Below are 20,518 nucleotides of genomic sequence, written 5' to 3'. Positions count from 1 at the left end.
GGTCTCGCGAAAGGGGTCGGGGCGGGCCTACCCGCGCGGGGCTGCGACGTCATCATGCCGACGCAGGCCTCCGCTAGGCCCCGCCCACCCTATTTAAAACACTGGACTCAACATGGCGGCGCACATGCGGACGCTTGACCCGGCTGTCCCGGGCGCGGGTAAGGGACAACAGTTTAGTCTCGAGTCCTGCTGTCTTCCACACGTAGCGATGCGGTTTAGTCCGTCCGCGCGTTTTAGCGCCCCCTGCGGGCTGGCCCCTCACTTGCGAGTTTGCTGACCCTGAACGACCCTCATTCGCTGCGCACCGGAAGCGCTTGTCCCTGCTCGCGTCCGTCTCCCGGAAGTGGTTTTTGTCCTTTTCCCCACCGTGGGGGCGGTCCAGGTGGCCGCGCGGGCGGGGCTCACGTGCTAGGTTGTGGCCAGACGCCTAGTAGCGTTTTCTGCGTCTACGTGTGCTTGTTCCCTAAGGGTGTAGGAAACCTCAGAGAGACAGAGAGAATGTGTGTGTGTGTGTGTGTGTGTGTGTGTGTGTGTGTGTGTGTGTGTGTGCGCGCATGCGCATCCTCGGGCTCCGTAGGCTGTGTGACCTTGCGCAGGTTGCCTAACCTCTCTGAGCTTCTCAGGTGACTTACCTGCAAAACGGGATGGTAACATCCCGAGTTGGTGCCAAGTCGTAAAGCCCGCCGACCTCCCGTGTCAGCCCCCTTCCCTGTCTGCTCTTCATAAGCAGGCCTGCGGGAATCAGTCAGTCGCAGACTTCCTGGTTGAAGGTTCTCCGGGGCCCCTTGTTTCAGGACAGATTTCCTTGACCGAAGCCACGGAGGAGAATCTGGAAAATGTGCGCGTGTCGTGCCTTCCAGGGGGAGGGGACGAGCCCCCCAAATAGCCTGTACGCCGGGCTTGTGTGTGTCCCTGTTTGGGATGCCAGGCCCTGGGCGCTGGCGCACGCTAGCTGTAAGCCAGGGCCCTGGGTGTGATGAGTGAGGAAGGCACTGCGTGCTTCGTTGTCATCAGTAGCCTTCCGGGGCCGCGGATGGGGAAGACACCCTCATGCGTACGCCAGGCACGACGACTGGGCGAACTCCTTAGCACCGTTGGAATGGAGTGAAGAGAAGGGCAAGGGTCCGCCGAGGACATACGGAAGGACAAGCCCTGGGCTCCTGCATCCTCCCCACGGTCCTGTGTAACAGAGGGTGGTACTCCCACGAGCATCCTCCAGCACACGTACTAGAAAGAAAGAACCCCGGGTCTCCTAGCACATCTCCTGGTGCAGAACCTGCAGTTTGGCCATTGCCACTGGGCCGCCTGGGGGGACCAGGACTACAAGAGCCTTTGCTGAACGGGACATCAGATCACCCCCTGTTACCACTGGGCCGCCTGGAGGGACCAGGACTACAAGAGCCTTTGCTGAACGGGACATCAGATCACCCCCTGTTACCACTGGGCCGCCTGGAGGGACCAGGACTACAAGAGCCTTTGCTGAACGGGACATCAGATCACCCCCTGTTACCACTGGGCCGCCTGGAGGGACCAGGACTACAAGAGCCTTTGCTGAACGGGACATCAGATCACCCCCTGTTACCACTGGGCCGCCTGGAGGGACCAGGACTACAAGAGCCTTTGCTGAACGGGACATCAGATCACCCCCTGTTACCACTGGGCCGCCTGGAGGGACCAGGACTACAAGAGCCTTTGCTGAACGGGACATCAGATCACCCACTGTTACCACTGGGCCGCCCGGAGGGACCAGGACTACAAGAGCCTTTGCTGAACGGGACAGCAGATCACCCCCTGTTACCACTGGGCCGCCCGGAGGGACCAGGACTACAAGAGCCTTTGCTGAACGGGACATCAGATCACCCCCTGTTACCACTGGGCCGCCCGGAGGGACCAGGACTACAAGAGCCTTTGCTGAACGGGACATCAGATCACCCCCTGTTACCACTGGGCCGCCTGGGGGGACCAGGACTACAAGAGCCTTTGCTGAACGGGACATCAGATCACCCCCTGTTACCACTGGGCCGCCTGGAGGGACCAGGACTACAAGAGCCTTTGCTGAACGGGACATCAGATCACCCCCTGTTACCACTGGGCCGCCTGGAGGGACCAGGACTACAAGAGCCTTTGCTGAACGGGACATCAGATCACCCCCTGTTACCACTGGGCCGCCTGGAGGGACCAGGACTACAAGAGCCTTTGCTGAACGGGACATCAGATCACCCCCTGTTACCACTGGGCCGCCCGGAGGGACCAGGACTACAAGAGCCTTTGCTGAACGGGACATCAGATCACCCACTGTTACCACTGGGCCGCCCGGAGGGACCAGGACTACAAGAGCCTTTGCTGAACGGGACATCAGATCACCCCCTGTTACCACTGGGCCGCCCGGAGGGACCAGGACTACAAGAGCCTTTGCTGAACGGGACATCAGATCACCCCCTGTTACCACTGGGCCACCTGGAGGGACCAGGACTACAAGAGCCTTTGCTGAACGGGACATCAGATCACCCCCTGTTACCACAACTGCTGGTGAGTGAGATTCTACGACATGTAAGTGTCACGGGAAGAGTGTTCAGAAAGCTGCGTAATTTAATTCTTGCCGTTTTAAACTCGCTCTTAAAAATTAGTCTGTGCTCTTGCCCCTTATCTGCCCCTTATCGTGTTCACATGCAGCTCATCGAAACGTTCGGCTCCCTAAGGTAAGGAAGAGTATCCGATTCATTCACATTTGTTTTTGGAATTGAAGGGCCAGCCCTAACGTTTGGCGTGTCATCAATCAATATGTTTCGGAGGTTGGATTTAAGTGAATTACTCTTGTGAATGTACAGTAACTTAATTGCTCTTTAGGAACATTTTTTTTTTTTTTTTACTAATGCATTTGCTTGTTTTTGCTTCTCTTTTCCTTAGTAATTTCGTTTTGAACTGGTTTATTTATTTAGCCATTTATCCAGTATTTATGAAGTTTTCATCGTATAACAGACGCTCAGCTGGCACAGGGCTTAGAGTTGAGGAGAATTCAGTTCTTCCCCATCGGGGATGCACACTCTGGTGGGCAGGGAGACAGCTGATGGATCGTTGCAGAGACCTGATCCTGTGCCGTTCCTGAGCCACACAGGTGTGCTGGATGTGAGCATTGATCTGGAGAGTAGGAAATCCGTAACTCTGGACACACCTGGCCTGAAAACAGACTGTTTAGACCTGGCGGTCCTTTCCCTGAGCCCAGCATCCTCCCACGAGATTTTATCGTGTGTTCCATAAAGAGGGAGAAAGGTACGGAGGGAGGGGAATTTGCCACACCTCTGCTCCAAGGACAGGACCTTCTCTCAACATTTCTGAGTCTGATCTCTTCTTCCAGTCTGCTCTGTGTGGACTGTTGTTTTCCCATCTTACCACCTTAACACATGTTACTACCTCTGTGGGGCACACTGTCATTGCCCCTGCAGCACCCCTGTCCTCCCTCCTTTCCGGGGACTCCTCACCCCTGTCACCTCCTCCTAGAATCTTGGGTGCTGATCTTGATTTCAGGGAAATGTGGCCACACTATCGGAGGACAGCAGCAGTGCCCTTTTCGGGGCGGGAGGGGAGGTTATATAATAGCAGTCAATGTTGGCATGCCCCTTGTGCCTAGTTGAAGCATTCCCTTGTTTTGAAAGCACCGCAGAATTCAGAGAAAGGCACATTTGCGGTCATGGAGTAGAACTTCCCAGCCGAATCCAGGGAGAGCGGCCGCATCCCTTCCCATGGATCGCTCTCTCCAAGGAAGGACAAGCATTCACCAGTGAATGCCGCCACCCGGAGGGAGCCAGGCCCCAAATAAAAGCGGCCTAGCGGGAGTCAGGTCTGAGAAAGACAGAAGCTGGGGTAAGGTGTGGTGGCATTTCTTGAGCCTGGGGGGGCAGCTGCAGTTGTCCCTGACTTAATCCTCCGCTGCACCCACCCTTTTCTGTTTGCTTTCTGAAGGTAGTTAAGAACCAAGTTTCTAAATCTAGCAAGCAAGACAGTTCTCACTAAGAGATGTACTTCTTCCACTGTGTCTATTTTCTCTCTCTAGAAATTTGCTAGAAGAACCAGTTATTTAAAGGAACACTAAGTGAATTTTTTTTTTTAAGATTTTTAATTTATTAGAGTGCTCGCTTCGGCAGCACATATACTAAGATTTTTAATTTATTAGAGAACTTGTGCACGTGCGTGTGCGCACACGTGAGCAAGGGGGAGGGGCAGAGGGAGAGGGAGAAGCAGATTCCCCGCTGAGCAGGAGCCTGTCCTGGGGCTGGGTCCTGGGATCTCAGTATCTTGACCTGAGCAGACGGCATTCGCTTAACCGACTGAGCCACCCAGGCGCCCCTAAGTGAATCTTTTGTAAATGGAAAATATTTTTTTCAAAATATACATGAATTATATGTTTTATATATATTTTTCTATTATGTGTGTATATATGCATGCATAACAAAGAACTTTGATAACATCTGAAAACGTTTCCAAGTAGACATTCTTTTTTTTTTTTTAATTTTTTTTTATTGTTCCAAGTAGACATTCTTAAGTGTGATTTATTTATGGTTGGCTGCATCTAGGAATATATAATAATCTATAGGTCTTCTTTACATGGCATAGAAATTAAAGAACAAGTTACTTCTATGAAAGACATTTTTTAAATTTAACATTGATTTATAAGCTCATTTTATTTTTTAATTTTTAAGCTTCATTCTATTTTAACATATTCCCAATGTACTGTACATTGCATCGAACAATAGAGATGGTAAAGATTTTCTGAGCGCTTCTACTATTGTAAAGGAATTAATTACGGCATTCTTGGTTGATAGTCTACTTAAGCATAAGGTAGAACAGAACATCTTTCAAAATCTGAATACTTCATACATTTTATGGGAAAGAGGTCTTTGATACACAAGTGGTGGGGTTGGGGTACCAAATGCATTACAGAGTCCTAAATATTTTAAAAAACGCAGAAGAAGAAAATCCGTGTCCTCTGCTCTGGCACACTGTGTTGGAGAACAGGTGTACCCCTTGACCTGGCCACAGTCCTGCTCCACAGTTTGTGTAGTAGATGGAAATCGTCCTTCTTGCTATCCTCCAGATGATTTTCTTACAGTGGAAGAGATTATTAGGGAAATAACGTCAATGTCAGGGAAGTTAAATTGTTGAGTGATAAACAGAATGTCAGCTTTGGTGCCTTCAGCCTCATTAAATTTACCAAAATACTCTCTTTTAATGTGGAGTACTATATTTAAACATTACTGTTGCTGTTATCAAAAGAAACACCCTAATTGCTAAAACATCCAATTATCTAATCACCTCATTTCAAGGAGACAAAATGAAGATTTTAGTCTATTTCGTATTTGCCAAAATGCCTTCCCTTCCTGAGCATCTACTCCTATTTACTGGGATCTCGTTATCAATAACAACTTCAATTATTGGCCTTCCTTGACCTGCCAGTCCTTCATACGCATTGTCTCGTATAACTTCTGCAACAACGATGAAAGGAAAAAATATATATATAATAGGTGAAAATTTAGAATTAAAACAATTTTGCCACATCCACACAGATGCAGAGATTATCAGCCCAGGTCCCCCTCATCCCAAAACACCCCCTGTGCAAAGACCTATCTTTCCTACACGGTTTCAGCAGTGAGTTAATAAAACACTAGGCTCTCGTTCTGTGCTGAGTTGTGCTGTTTGGCCGCCATAGGTTTCAGAACCTTGTTACTTTGGTTCTTTCTGTGGTCAGAATTTGTAGTTGGTGTTCATATTTAGATATTTATAATTTTACTGAAAAATGGTAGAAGTCCTTAATCCTATGACCTATATATTTGTTTATTTATAGCAGAGAACTTGTTCATAGCTGGGAAAGAAAAAAATAAATAAAAGCAAGCCTAGCAATTAATGAAAGCTACCCTTTCCCCACTTACCAATCTCGCAGTAACTCTTTGATGACGACTTTTCCTGGAAGCTGTGTCGTAGCGTAGGTTATTGTAAAAAGAGCATAATTTCCATTAGGAGCAATGTTCTAAAAGGCCGTCATGTCATTGACCAAGGCCTTAACTCCAAAGAAATTATTTATCTAATCATTTATCTTTATGCCTTTGCTTACTCTTTAAACTTTATTTGGTGTCTAGTATATGACAAGGACTGGCCTAGGCATTAGGGAAAATAAATCTTAAGATAAAATTCCTGCCTTTAGTTCACTGTTCTTTTCAGCTGGAATGTCCTTGCACGTTTTTCTATTCGGTTAGGCCCTGCTTATTCTTCAAGGCCTAAATCAGGCTCTGCTGCCTTATTATATCCTTTATGATGACATTGAGCCACCTTCTGTCAGTATTCACCATACCTTCCTCTTTGTTGGTACATGAGGCGTTGCCGTAGCATTTATGACTTTTTATTTTGGTAGACGTGTGGTTGCCTCCACTCTGTGTGCTCAGAGTTCATTTGGAGCAGGGACTGTCTTATACTTCTTGGTTTTTGCCAGCTTCTAAGAGCTCAAGACTTGTAAATATTTGTAACGTGGAGAATAGGAAGTGATCCCAGATGTCTTTTCATCTCTAATTTTAAACCATTTTGAAAAAAAATATGGTCACCATTTAGTAAGTGTCCACTACTATATTTCTTATTTTAAAACTGTAAATAAATATACAATTGACACAAACTCTCAAAAACATTCTTCTTCTTCTTCTTTTTTTTTTTTTTTTTTAAAGATTTCATTTATTAGCGAGAGTGTGTGCACGCACATGAGCGGTGGGGAGAGGCAGAGGGAGAGGAAGAAGCAGACTCCCCGCTGAGCAGGGAGCCCGATGCAGGGCTCAATCCCAGGACCCTGGGATCGTGATCTGAGCTGAAGGCAGGCGCTTAACTGACTGAGCCATCCAGGCGCCCCTCAGAAACATTCTTTACAATATCTTCACTGAATTTCTAAGATGAAAATGACATCCCCAGCTACACAGATGGGTTCCCTATTTGGAACACAACCAAATGAACAGATACAATGGGTCAGAAGTCTGAAATGGAAGTCAGAGTGAAATTTCAAAAGGACCCAGCCTGACGTGTAACAGACAGCTGTAATCTCAAGATCTGTAATGGCTTGAATGTTCAGGGCACAGGCCACAGAGTAGGAGCTAATAAAATGTGATGGTACTGTGTGGTAACATTTGTGGAATTACACGGACTGATGCAGTTTTCCCTGAGGGAACACAATTCCCAAGTTCTGATGAACTGTCCTAGATCCCTATTGGCGCATGTATTTAAAATAATGAAAACACAGAATTCATTCTCTGAATATAGGAGATGGCGAGTTCAGAGTCATTCCGACCACATCCATTGCCTAGGGAAGCCTACCCCCTGGCTGATACTAGTTTCACATTTGTAAATTTCCCGTCCAGGGCCCTTAGCTCTACTTACGTTTTCATTTTAAGCACCAGGCTTTCTTTCCCGGATCTTATTCTCTCTCTCTCTCTTCACCTTGGGGTACAGGATCCTACTCTTAACATACTTTCGAAGTGCCATATTAAGAAAGTTACCTTTTCATACATAGAGTAGTCCTTTGAGTAGCCACAGATTCACATCTCACTTAAAAAGCAACTGTGGAGGTGCCTGGGGGGCTCAGTCAGTGAAGCCTCTGCCTTCGGCTCAGGTCATAATCTCGGGGTCCTGGGATCGAGCCCCGCATCAGGCTCCCTACTCAGCGGGGAGTCTGCATCTCCCTCTCCCTCTGCCTGCTGCTCCCCCGGCTTGTGCTCTTACTCTGTCAAATATATCCATAAAATCTTTAAAAAAAAAATCTTTTTAAAAAATCTTAAACTCAAGTTCAGAGATAAAATTATTATGAATTTCAAGGTGGTGACAGCAGATCTTTAAACCAACTGTGGGTCCTTCTGAGCCTGGGGCCCATCAAGTGAGCCCTGCTCAGAAATACTCTCTTGTATACCCAGATATTATCTTGGAGGAAGAGGGGAGAGAAGACATTTTCTGCTTTGCCTGAAATGAGACTGTCTTGATTATTGGATCCTACTTACAAAACTGAAATAATAAAGTAATTACCTCTTAAAAAATTATTTGTTCCTGAGATTCTTTGCATAAGTTAAGATTCCATTGTTTGCTGAGAGAAAAAGCAGAAGTCATTGTATGTGGATAAAGAAAATTGTTAGAATGTAGGGGAAGCCTAGGGGATTGGCACTAGGAAGCGGGAAGCCTTCAGAAACCATGCTTCTGCTTTGGATTTCTAGGCTCTTGTGGAGTCTCACCTGGCATGTTGCATTTGCCTTCCTCTCTCCTGAGATCTGCCTTCTCTGCTTCTCAAGGTGCACGTGACCAGACATGGTAGCCCCTCAGTTCAGCCGAATGGCACAAAGGATAGCTGTTTTTCTGGTGGACAGAATATAGAATTGGTCCAACGTGTATCTGGATCCGTCTCTGGTCCAACCATTGATCACTGACGAGGGGTGAACGCCAAAGCCTGGAAGCTCATGGGCTGGACCAGCACTCCTGAAGTTTTCTACTACTGTGCCTCTTGTACTTGATTAAATGTCCTGTGCATAAAAATAGTAATAGTTAGGGCGCCTGGGTGGCTCAGTTGGTTAAGCATCTGCCTTCGGCTCAGGTCATGATCCTGGAGTCCCGGGATCGAGTCCCGCATCGGGCTCCCTGCTCAGCCGGGAGTCTGCTGCTCCTTCTGACCCTCCCCCCTCTCATGCTTTCTCTCTCTCTCAAGTAAATAAAATCTTTTAAAAAATAGTAACAGTTAATCATCAGTTTACGGTTATTGAGCCTGTGTACCAGGGTCTTTGTTAATCATACATTCCTCATCTAGTCTCAACAATAAATGCGCAGAAGGATGTGAAGAAAGTGGCCTCACCGACATGCTAAGACCGTTTTCCCAGATGATCTGGACAATGGGGAGTAAAGGAAAGAAAACCCGGGTTCATCAGAGCCCAGAGCTATACTCTTAGTAAAGCCAGGACCTAATAAACAAAGGCTGTTTTTTTTATTATTATTCATTTTATTTTTTTAAGTAATCTCTGCAGCCACCGTGGGGCTCAGTCTCACAACCCCGAGACCAAGAGTCGCACGCTCCCCTGACGGCACCAGGCAGGTGCAGGCTGGTGTTAGTATATACTCTGCTGAAACACTGTTACCACTCTCTTAGAGTTTCCATTTCCCCGTGGTTATTGGTTGGCTGCCATCAAAGAGTTGAGGAAACTTCCTTCCCATCCTTGATTTTGTTCAAGGAACTCAATTAAAATGATCGTAGCAATTACGCACAGCAGATTCTTAGCAGTGTTTGCCCTTAGTTAATGAGTGACTTTCAGAAGAGAGGCTGTGTATTCTCCAAGATGATGTGCATCATCCCACAGAAATTGATGCCAGATGGATCCGACCTGCGTGGGAAAATAGGCTTCCTGGAATCTTCAAGATGTGTTTGGTTTTCCATTACTGTTTGCAGCCTGCCCCCTGCTGGCTGATAGAAGGGGCCATCGCTCATCACAGAGGACGAAAATGCCAGGAAGAAACCACAGCTCCAGGGAGGTCTCAATTTCACGTGGCCTCAGTCCAGTTGGAAGCGGCTGAGTCTCCCCTCCCCGTATTGTACCATGCCCCACGTCACCTCCACAGAAGAGTCGGAAAGGGTTCACATTTTTTCCGTCATCTACTTGCTGTGTCGAAAGGGCTACTCTTGTTGCTTACCGATGTCATGACAGAAATCTCAATACAAGATTAAATATGTAAACATTGGAAAGCAGATAAGTTGGATGAATGGCAGTCTTTTTTGTCCCCCTCCTCTCTGGCTTTCCTCACCTGTACTCTGCAGAGTACTTACTGATTTCAAATGTGGAAGAACTAGACTCTGTCCTGAATAGGGTTACTTGTTTGGACTGTTTTTAATGTTTATTTTTATTTAAAATGCTCATTGAGGTGGCAGCTAGCCACAAGTTTATTAAGTCCACTTTATGAATTCACTTTTATCTTTTTTTTTTTTTTTTTTTTTAGTGAAGAAAGTTAAATTTAAAAAATAAGCATTAGGTGGGGCACCTGGGTGTCTCCGTTGGATAAGCAGTCCGGCTCGATTTCAGCTCAGGTCGTGATCTCAGGGTCCTGGGATCGAGACCTGCGTCAGTCTCCGTGCTCAGTGGGGAGTCTGCTTGAGGAGTCTCTCCCACTCTCCCTTTGCCCCTCCCCCAACTCCTGTGTGCACGAACTCTCTGTCAAATAAATCTTTTAGGCGCCTGGGTGGCTCAGTCGGTTAAGCATCTGCCTTCGGCTCAGGTTGTGATCTTGAGGTCCTGGGATCGAGCCCCGCATCGGGCTCTCTGCTCAGCAGAGAGCCTGCTTCTCTCTCCCCCTCTGGTGCTCCCCCTGCTTGGGCTCTTTCTCTCTTTCTGTGTCAAATAAATAAGAAATCTTTGGGAAAAAAAAAAATCTTAAAAAAAATAAAAAGCATAAGGTGATTTCTATATTAACTAGTATATTCTTCAGCTTTCAGAATTAAAGCTAATGTGAAAATAACACCTAAGCCATGGAAATAAGCTATAAAACTGCGTGTGTGGATACACGAATGCACTCAAGGGAGAATAATTATTTCACAAAACAAGGTGGTTTTTATTCCTGTTAGAATTCAGTTTTTTAAAAAGTATTCTTGTTTCCAAGGAAGCACACATTTAATTGTGCAAAATCTAGAGAATACAAGTACAGATTTAGAGAAATATTGACTACGCTTATAAAATTAATATGTGTGATGTATGTATCACACACCCATCTAGGTAAATGTAGTGTATAATTTACTTTCTGGAGATTTCTATCTCAAATTTTAATACAAAGCATTATACAAAAGGCCATAAATATGACCTAACCAAATAACTGACGGTAACTCAATTGATTATACAGTGAATGAGCTAATACTATTAAATATACATAAGACTCCTATTTGCATCTGTGGCTTCCAGACATCTTATCTGTAACCCAGACCGGTGAGTATCATTTTAGCACGTAATAGTGCCCACTTGTGAATGAGAGCAGAAAAAAGATTACATTGGACATTGATGTTTAGTTACCTACTAGGCTTTGTAACCACCTCAGGGACATCCCCACCAATTTCAATAACCAAGCTGTTTGAACTTAGGTTTTAATGAATTTATAAATTCTGACACACCATGGGCCTCAGTGCTAGATGTTTAAATGCACGAAGACAAGGACGTGTATGATGTTAACGTAGCAGCTTTTTAAAAACCCATCTGTTAGAGCTCATACTTTCAAGGAAGTGCTTTAGTCAACATGGTTGCATAAGAGGTTATGAATTGTCTCCATAATCTAGGACTGTAGTTCTGTGAATGTAGTTACTCAGCAGCGTTCATTGAGTGTTGTGTGTGTTGGCATTTCTGCAGGCCCTCTGGATGTAATAATGGATGAGACAGGTAGACTACAGTCTCATGAGGGAGAGAGATGACACCCAGCCATTGAGACAGGAGTGGAAGGTGGCACAGGGTGGTAGAGGTTCCTGCCCCACCCAGTCCCTGGAGTCAGGACACTTGTAAAAGCAGCATGATTTCTACGCTGAATACTGGCAGTGGAAGTCCAGGGTGTGGGTGGGGCACTGAGAAAGAAAACAGTGTCCTAAGAGATGAAAGGAGGAAGCAGACATGAAGTCCAGTTGTCTTCTCTTACCCCAGACATTAAAGAGATTCGCACTTCTCATCAAATTTTTTGTTGGGGAAAATACGTTTTTCATAAAGATATATGATATAAAAAAAAAGTGCCTTAATCGGGATGTATCATGGTCAAGGCTAGAGTTAAGGCCGAGAATACCTGCTGCTTCGGGAGACTGTTAAGAGTCAGACTGCCCTTTGAAAAGCCCCAGCCTTTAGCAGAGGGAATGGCATGCAGTAGGTACTCCATGAATGCTTACTGACAACTGACTGACAAAATGATTGTTGCACAATTGAAGAATCCTTGTTGAGGTCTAAACCCAGAGAGGTCTAAACCTTGGACAGCTTGCTAATTCATTATCTCACTTCCAGGAGTGCCTGAGTCATCCCAACAGGAGAGTCCAGGCGGCCAAGGCATACCGAACCTGCCTCAGATACTTGGGGTGAGTACTGTGACAAGGACCATACGTAGTCGGATTTTAAAATTGGGATACATTTGTTTATATCAAATTCGTTCGATTTAAAATAACTCAGTTTGCATATGCACTGAAACACGTACCTACGTACACACACTCACAGACTAAAAGTTTAATTGCCGTGACTTAAGGTAAGTCAGCATTTGTTTTTTCCTGGTTCGTGCTGACTGGTTCAAATCCAGTCTCTCTACCACTTGTAACTGTGTGACCTTGGGAAGGTTACTTGACCTCTCTGTTCCTCAATTCCCGATCTATACATTATGGATGATGATTACACCTAAATTATAGAATGTGTATGAAGCTACATGAGTTGATACATGTAAGGAGTATAGAATACTGTTTGTTATATAGAACTGTGTAAATATTGTATTGTCATTATCCTAAACCATAAAATATCAATATTAAAAGCATTTAACTTACCACATCAAATAGTCTGTAAAATAGTTGTTAGCATATACAAGATAATGATTAAAATGAAAACATTTTAAATGTTTCTGGAGGTACCTGGCTGGCTCAGTCAGTAGAGTATGCGACTCTTGATCTTGGGGTCGTGAGTTTGAGCCCCACGTTGGGTACAGAGATTGCTTAAATAAATAAACTTAAAAATTTTTTAAACGTTTCTGAAGCCAAATGAGTTAATATATGCAAAGAGCAGAGAATACCGTGTTGTAGAAACTATTCTATTTTTGCTGTTTTTAACCTTGATAATATTAAAAACATTGAGATTACTAGATCAAACTAATACTTTACTGTCTGTCATGAAGGTTTTGATTATTTTCAACGTTTTAAATATGTTGATAGGCATGAACTATGAAAATGAGGATGAAATTAAGTGGAGAAAATGGAATGTAGTCATTTGGAATACCTTTTCTGTGTTCAGATGAAAAATATATCCTCAAGGAACCCAGTTCCATGGAACTGAATGCATTTTAAAATCTAATTCATTTTTCTTGCAATTTACGGATCTGGAATTATTAAAATGTTCATATCTTTGAGCTAATGGGGCATAACAAATTTAATTTGCAAAACAAAGATGACATGACTGGAACATGATCCATAATCACTTTCTTTCCCTTCAACTTGTCGTTGTAGGGGCTCTATTAGAAAGATAGACAAGTCAAGCGTATTTTATAACTTCTTAGAACTTTCCAAATAAATAAGCTCTTAGAAAATCATAAAGGAATAGAATTTTGGAACAAAACCATTCCTCAGAATCTGTCTTTTACAGTGTTTCTCAGTTGTGTAGGGCACAGCCCCGCCGCCCTTGGCAGGGTTGTTCGGAATGTGTGGGGGTGCTCTGGGCTCAGTGTGATGGGACACGTGTGACAAGCCGGGGGAGCTGGCGGAGGAGTGGGTGGAGAGGACAGGCTGATGGGAAGCTTGCCGTGGAGCGGCAACTGCTGGGGCAGCCCTGGCCGCACGCTCCTACCGGTGACCGTGCTCTAGCCTTGGCCGGCAGCTTCCCCGACAAGAGTGGGCCATCACTTCCCATGTGGCAGCAAATCTGCATGTGCTGCGTTGGGACACAGCCAGCCCACCGCCCTGCTTGCAGCGGGTCTCTGAGATCTTTCTGGAAGGCAGATTGCAGCAGCACGTCTCCGAGGCTGCTGGTCACTGAGGTGTCTGAGGCCGGCTTAGCGCCTGCCTATGGTCTGATCGTTTGCCGCGTCTGACAGAGATGACCCGAGTTCAGTGTTGGTCCACTTCTGGGGTGTCTGACTTGATAGTGTCGTTTCTAAAGATCGTTCATGTTTCACGCTGGTGTTTTCCCAGAGTCTATGGCAAGAGGGTAAAAGCTTGTCCCTGTGAAGGGCCATTTAGTCTCCCTGTAGCGGGGATGATTATTAGTTCTGGTGGTAGTAATTATAGCAGCAAAGGGAGAGGAGGGAGTGAGAGGAGGGGGAGGACTAGAGCAGCAGTCCTAATAACGTTAATATTTATTGGTCACAGGGCTAGGGACTGCCACGTAAACTCTCATGTACTACTTACAGCGCACGACAAGGAACGGATCAGTGTGATTCTCATTTTGCAGACAACATACGGAGCAGTTCAGTAACTTGTCCCAGCTCGTCAAGCTCGTAAATGATAGAGGTAGAATTCAGACGTAGGGATGAGGACTCCCTCACATCGGCTCCCATCCCCTGCCCTTAGAATCAAGACCCGGGCTTGATTATTCCGGATGCTGCTTGTAGAATGTAACTTGTCACTACGTAGCTGATCTTTTAAGCCTGGATTTCCCCATCCAGAGAAAGTCTGTAATAATAATCACCAGTCTGACTCTCTCATGGGGGTAATGTGAGGGAGAAGAAAAAGATGTTGTTGAGAACGTGTTTTGTAAACTGTAAACCCTTCATCAATAAATGCTGGTCATTATCTTACTGGTATTAAACGTTTTGTGTTCTAGAAATGAGAGCATGTGGTTCTAAAACTTTGACAACAGCAAGTGCTATAAATTCATTCTCAGGAATTACGATCCCAGATTTTAGGAGCTGGAGGTCATCCAGTTCGTATTTATGAACTCAACCCTGCTGCGTATTTATATCATTTGGGGGAGCTTTTGAAAATGGCTGTTGCCCAAGATTCAATCCACTTTTGGAAATCAGATTTAATTGGCCTGCTGTAGGACTTAGGCATCTAAGTACATGTAGACTAGGACTTAAGTATATGTAGATGTGCACGCATCCGTATTTGTACGTGTAAGTGTTTGTATGTGTGGGTACGTGTGTGTGTGTGTGTGTGTGTGTGTGTTTTCTCTCAGGGTGATGCTAATGTGTAGCTAGGGGGCAAAATGGCTGGACTGAACAATAAGCTTCCTTCTGATGTGTGGGCTAAGCGTATGTTTACGAAGGACGCCTCCCATTGACATGTGTTGCCCACTGTCCCACCTGGCAGCCCACCCCTTTCACCCTCAAATGTCGTTTAGATGGTAAATTATATATATGTTATAAAAATTATATAAATTGTATAGTCCCCTACTGATGAGGAACTGAGGCTTTGGGAGGCTGTTTTCCTGTTAAAAGGAATCAAATATGAGATTGCTTTAGAGTCATGTTGAACATCTTGTTGGTAAGCAGAATGTTTCTTCAGAGTCTTAAGCTGAGAGCATTTCTTAATTTTTCTATGATAATAAGAACTCTTTAAAATAGAAATAGGCTCTGTTTCCATGTAAGCCAACAAAATTTTTGCAATACCGAGGTCTCCCATCCCAGCGGATTCATTTATGTAGAAAACAGTTGATCATCATTTATAGTTTCTGAAAGCACCTTCTTGTGAATACTGCCCTTTGTTTTTTAGAAAATTAACTTGAGAAAACAAATCAGCAGTTGAATCAACTGTCTCAATCCTGGTTTTCTGAACATCACACATGGTCCAGCAGGGCCACAACATACCTAATGACGGCATTTATGAAACCTCGAACCAAAAGAAGATTTGACTCTGACCAAGAGATCTGACCTGTTGTTTCTCTGACAGGCAGCAATGCAGTGTAATTAAGAGCTGAGTCTTTCTCAGCCCGTGTCAGAGTTGATTTTGGCATTAGGGTCAGCATTACCCAGTCCATGCCTCAGAATAGCTAGGATGCTTTCCAGCCTGTAGTCTGGCTTTTCAAGGGTACACAAGAAGTCTGTATTCAGTACACATACAGATCCATGCACGTGGGCATTTTGCTATGGTAATAGTAAGAATACCGTCTCATCCTCGGGCATATTGTCATAGGGTGACCCAGTCAGAAGGGCAGATCTAGGAAAATAACGTGTCTCAGTTGAAGTCCATCAGAGTGACACCAAGGATGGTAGGAGTTCCTGTCACTGAGCCTTAATGACTGTATGTGCTTGTGGAATGCGGGGATGGTATGATGCCCTGAAGATCCAGTTCAGTACCGCATAGGAGACTGGAAGGGTCACAGTTTTGTTGGTGTACGATCATGGAGGAAAGTCAGAGGTGGATTTAATTTTTTTAACATACCAGTATAGGTAACGTACCGTGTTTTGTTAGTCTCTGGTGTACAATGTAGTGATTCCACAATTCCAAACATGACTCAGTGCTCGTCATGATGAGTGTGCTCTTCATCCCCTTTACCTCTTTCACCAGCAAACCCCCCCCCCCCACCTCCCTGGTGTGCCTCTTCTTTCCCCGTGTTCATTTGTTTCTTAAATTCCACATATGAGTGAAATCATACGGTGTTTGTCTGACTGACTTATTTTGCTTAGAATAATATCTCTAGCTCCATTCACGTTATTGCAAATGGCAAGATTTCATTCTTATGATTACTTAAGAAAGAAAGGTGAAGAAATTTCCCCAGACATTTTCTGAGGAAAGGGGACGATTAAAAGAGACATTTAATCCAGGAGTCCTTCTGATTCTTGCAAGGCAAGCTGGGTGTCTGTCCTCTGTATTCTTAGGGCACATGCCTATATCCTTTCTTAGGCTCCATGCCGCAGTGTACTATAATTGCTGTTTCGCAAGTCTTTCTCTAGTCTAGAGCAGAAACTGTGTCCTACTTAGCTTTGCATTCCCAGCACTTAGCAAAGAAATCAGCCCATACTGGGTATTAAAAAAACCTTGAGTGAATGAATAACTTACCATGAAATGAAGAAGAGCTTGACTATCCCATCAAGAATTGTGTTCTTGGAGAGAACACATAGTCAGGGAGCTATGATATTTAGGCTAACACGAAAATATACAGTGAAGCCTCATGGAAACCAAGCATTTTCTATGAACAGAGCACTTAAGCTCATTCAGGATTCTGAGAGAATCGAGCACGTAACTATAGGTGCTTGAGACCATGAGGGAGGTAGGGAGAGCTTATCACAATCTGATTTTGCTCAAATTGATCAATATGTTTTAATGACCCTCCTATGGATGCGGAAACAGTTGTACTCATCAAAGTGCATCCTGACTTAATCTGACCAGTGGGGAATCTCTTTCAATGTGGAAATGGCCAAAGCTTCATGGATATACTTTCTGGAATAATGTGATCATGAGATCAACCAAGGATGACCTAATGCAAAGGGTTTAAGTAGTCCTAGAAAATTCTGACTCATTATCTGGATGAAAATAACGGCATACACAATGAAAGTGAATTACTAATGCCACGTCACCTGCTTAGAGTGCCTCAACTGTGACAGTCCTTTCCAAAGAGGCAGTTCCGTTGTCAACTCCAGAGTGTATGAACTCTGCACCTTCCCGAGTCCGTTAGATGTTCCTCTTGTCTTACTTACACGGAGGTATCCATTTCTGAGCCACTGCATGACCTACATGATAAAGAAAAAGACGAGTGATAGATGGACTTGGCCTTCTGAACAGGAAGGTGCTTTTTGTAATACCAAGCACTTACTGATTGCCCTGTGTGTGTTCAAAGGAGTGTAAACCACCTGGCTGAGTTCAGTTGTGCCTATCCATAAAACGCCAGATGGCCCCCAGACACCGGCTTTGCTTACTAATCACAAGCAGTGTCATCTCTATATTGGTGTAATGTGCAGACTGATAAAGTTACGCATTTGTCGCAGGACTGGGGAAGTTTTATAACCGCACCAGCTTCTACGCTTTACAATCTGTAATGTTTACAGACCGCTTTGGGGATGTTTCTCCAAGGATAAATCAATCCCTTTAATCTTGGTATCATCTATACATCACTGAGGTATTTTGCTCTGTGTTTTTACCTGTTTGCAAGATGAATGAAACTCTTCCTTCTGGGTCTCAAACCAGCATGTGACGCAGGAAGCACTTGGCGACCTCACAGTCCCCTGAACCCCACCCACGCCAAGCTCTCTGACCCCCCAGGCCATCAACAGTGTGTGTAACTATTAGGGATTGGGGACTATGCTGCTGTATGGAAAGCAGATTTTAGAGAAAAGTTTCCCTGACGTTAGACACTTGACTGAGCCACCCGGTCTTTCTTCCAAGATCTTTCGTTTGCCTTTCGCCTTAAAGAAGGGGAGTTGATATCTACTGCTCTCCACCATCCCCTTTAAAGAAAATCTTGCAGATAATCCACTTCACAATTTACCAATGGCAGGTATCTGTTTCATATGACTAGAATAATGGTGACTCTATTCCTGGTGTTTGAAAAACAGTCATGACTTTAAAATGTAATATATAGCAGTAGTATTTTTTTTTTTTAAGTAAGCTCTACGCCCAACGTGAGGCTTGAACTCATGACCCCAAGATCAAGAGTCGCATGCTCCACCAGCTGAGCCAGCCAGGCGCCCCTTAAAGCCAGTATAAGTTTTTAACAAGAGTATATTACCCATGAGCTGCCTTGGAGGAATAGTTGTCTAATTGTCTGATACATTCCATCTGAATATTGTGTGTTCCACTATTTTTTTTGTTCCCCTATTTCTATATTTCATAGTATTTAATGTACAAAAAAGGATGTATTTTAGAAGTGGCTCTGCCATTGTCCACTCCTAGTTTTGCAAACATTTTTTTTTTAAGCAGGAGAGAGAGACAGAGACAGAGAGAGCTCGCACATATGTGTATGAATGGGGGCGGGGAGGGACAGAGAGGGAGGGAAGGAATTCCATGCAGACAGCCTGCTGAGTGCAGACCCAGACATAGGGCTCGATCCCACCATGACCCAGAGATCATGACCTGAGCCAAAATCAGGAGTGAGATGCCCAACTGAATGAGCCACCCAGGAACCCCCAAAGAAACATTTCCGAGGTGATTTTGAAAAAAGCCACATCTTGGCTATTGTTACACTTCCCAGGAGTAAAGCTTTTTTCAGTAAGATCTGTGGTATAATAGCCATGACACGACCAATTCTGCATTTCAAAATGATGAGGAAATCAGTATATTAAATTAATTTTGAGAACTGCCACTTTCCGAGCTGCCTGCTCTGGTGATGTTAATAGTGTGTATACCTTTCTGCAATGGAGGACTTACTAGAATCACTTTTTAAAATGGCTCGACAGGGAATCTACAGTGAAGGAAGACCTGAGGATTGGTTTCTTCAGCCTTTTGATAAGATCCTGGTAGAGATGTGGCTTCCTCCTCCTAGATAACTGTTTTCTCACAATAATCATGAATATTCTTTTGGATTTCATACACCCATATGCTCTGCTAAGGTCAGGATTTCAGAGAGCGCTCAATAACATTTGTGGTAGCATGTGGTGACTCACTAGGGCTGTTGGTTTGTCCTTGTCCAAACTGTCAAGACAATATCCTGTCCCAGCCTCTTCAAATCACGGAGCTTCCCACACTCCATGCAGGTGGGGGCATCTCCTCCTAGGTGGTATTTGATTTTATTGATGTCCTTCTCTGGGCAGGAGGTCCACCTGCTCTTAAATCCCATTCAGCTCAGAGTTGTAGGGAGAACAGAATTTTGTGACTGCAAACACAGCTGCTTATCTTTCATATCTGCCCAGATATTCCCGTGACGCTCGCGAGGAATCTCCATCCGTTAAAGCTGGTAGAGTACAGATGGCAAACAAGCGTACGAAGAGGTGCTCTGCATCTTATGTCCTCAGGGAAATGCAAATTAGAACAATCAGGAGATCCCACCACACAACTGTTAGAAATGGTGAAATCCAAAACATTGCAACGCCAAATGCTGGGGAGGAGATGGAGCAACAAGGAACTGTCTCACTCACTGCTGGTGGGAATGCAAGATGGTGCAGCCACGTTGAAAGGCAGTTTGATGATTTCTTACGGAACTAAACATAGTCTTACCATATGATCTAGCACTTGTGCTCCTTGATATTTACCCAGAGGAGCTGAAAACTTAAGTCTGCACAGAAACCTGCACATAAACGTGTGTAGCAGCTTTATTCATAACTGCCAAAACTTGGAAGCAATCAAGGTGCCCTTCAGTAGGTGAGTGGTTAAATAAACTGTGGCCCATCCAGGCAATGGGATATTACTCAGCACCAAAAAGAAATGAGCTCTCAGGACATGAGTTCACTCCAGGGAAACTTGCAGCACATATTACCCAGTGAAGAAAGCTGACCTGAAAAGGCTCTAAACTGCTTGATTGCAAGCCTGTGTCATCCTGGGAAAGGCAAAACTATGGAGACAGTAAACAGATCAGTGGTTGCCTGGGGGTGAGGGTCACAGAGGTAAATAGGCCGTACCACATAGGATTTTTAGGGCAGTGAGAAGACTGTAGGATATTGTAATGGTGGATACATGTCAGTATATATTTGTCCAAAACCCATAGACTCTGCAACACCCACAGTGAACGGTAACAGAAACTGTGGACTTTGGATGTGTGTGATGTGTCAGTGTAGGTTCATCAACTTGTAACCATATTCATGTTGGTAATGGGAGAGGTGATGGTTTTTTGGGGGGAACAGGTGTACAGGGGAAATCCCCGGACCTTCCTCTCAGTTTTGCCGTGAAGCTAAACCTAAAACTGCTCTAAAAAAACAAAGTGTTAGTAAAAACAAGTAGTGGGGC

General features: G+C 44.7%; 1 protein-coding gene across 1 annotated transcript in view; it reads left to right on the top strand.

The window, feature by feature from the left end:
• Positions 1-112: 112 nt before the first annotated feature.
• The window catches only part of LOC118532997 (uncharacterized), a 541,221-nt gene continuing 520,815 nt past the window's right edge, over positions 113-20,518 (top strand). Inside the window, exons 1-3 of the mRNA XM_078064053.1 lie at positions 113-202; positions 1,090-2,529; positions 12,018-12,088. Of these exons, the coding sequence (XP_077920179.1) occupies positions 113-202; positions 1,090-2,529; positions 12,018-12,088 (1,601 nt within the window). The remainder of the gene's footprint in view (positions 203-1,089; positions 2,530-12,017; positions 12,089-20,518) is intronic.

The sequence above is a fragment of the Halichoerus grypus genome, chromosome X, assembly GCF_964656455.1.
Source record: "Halichoerus grypus chromosome X, mHalGry1.hap1.1, whole genome shotgun sequence".
In the NCBI taxonomy this organism is placed as follows: Eukaryota; Metazoa; Chordata; class Mammalia; order Carnivora; family Phocidae; genus Halichoerus; species Halichoerus grypus.
Note: the sequence above shows the minus strand (reverse complement) of the source record. Positions and strands in the feature narration are given on the sequence as shown.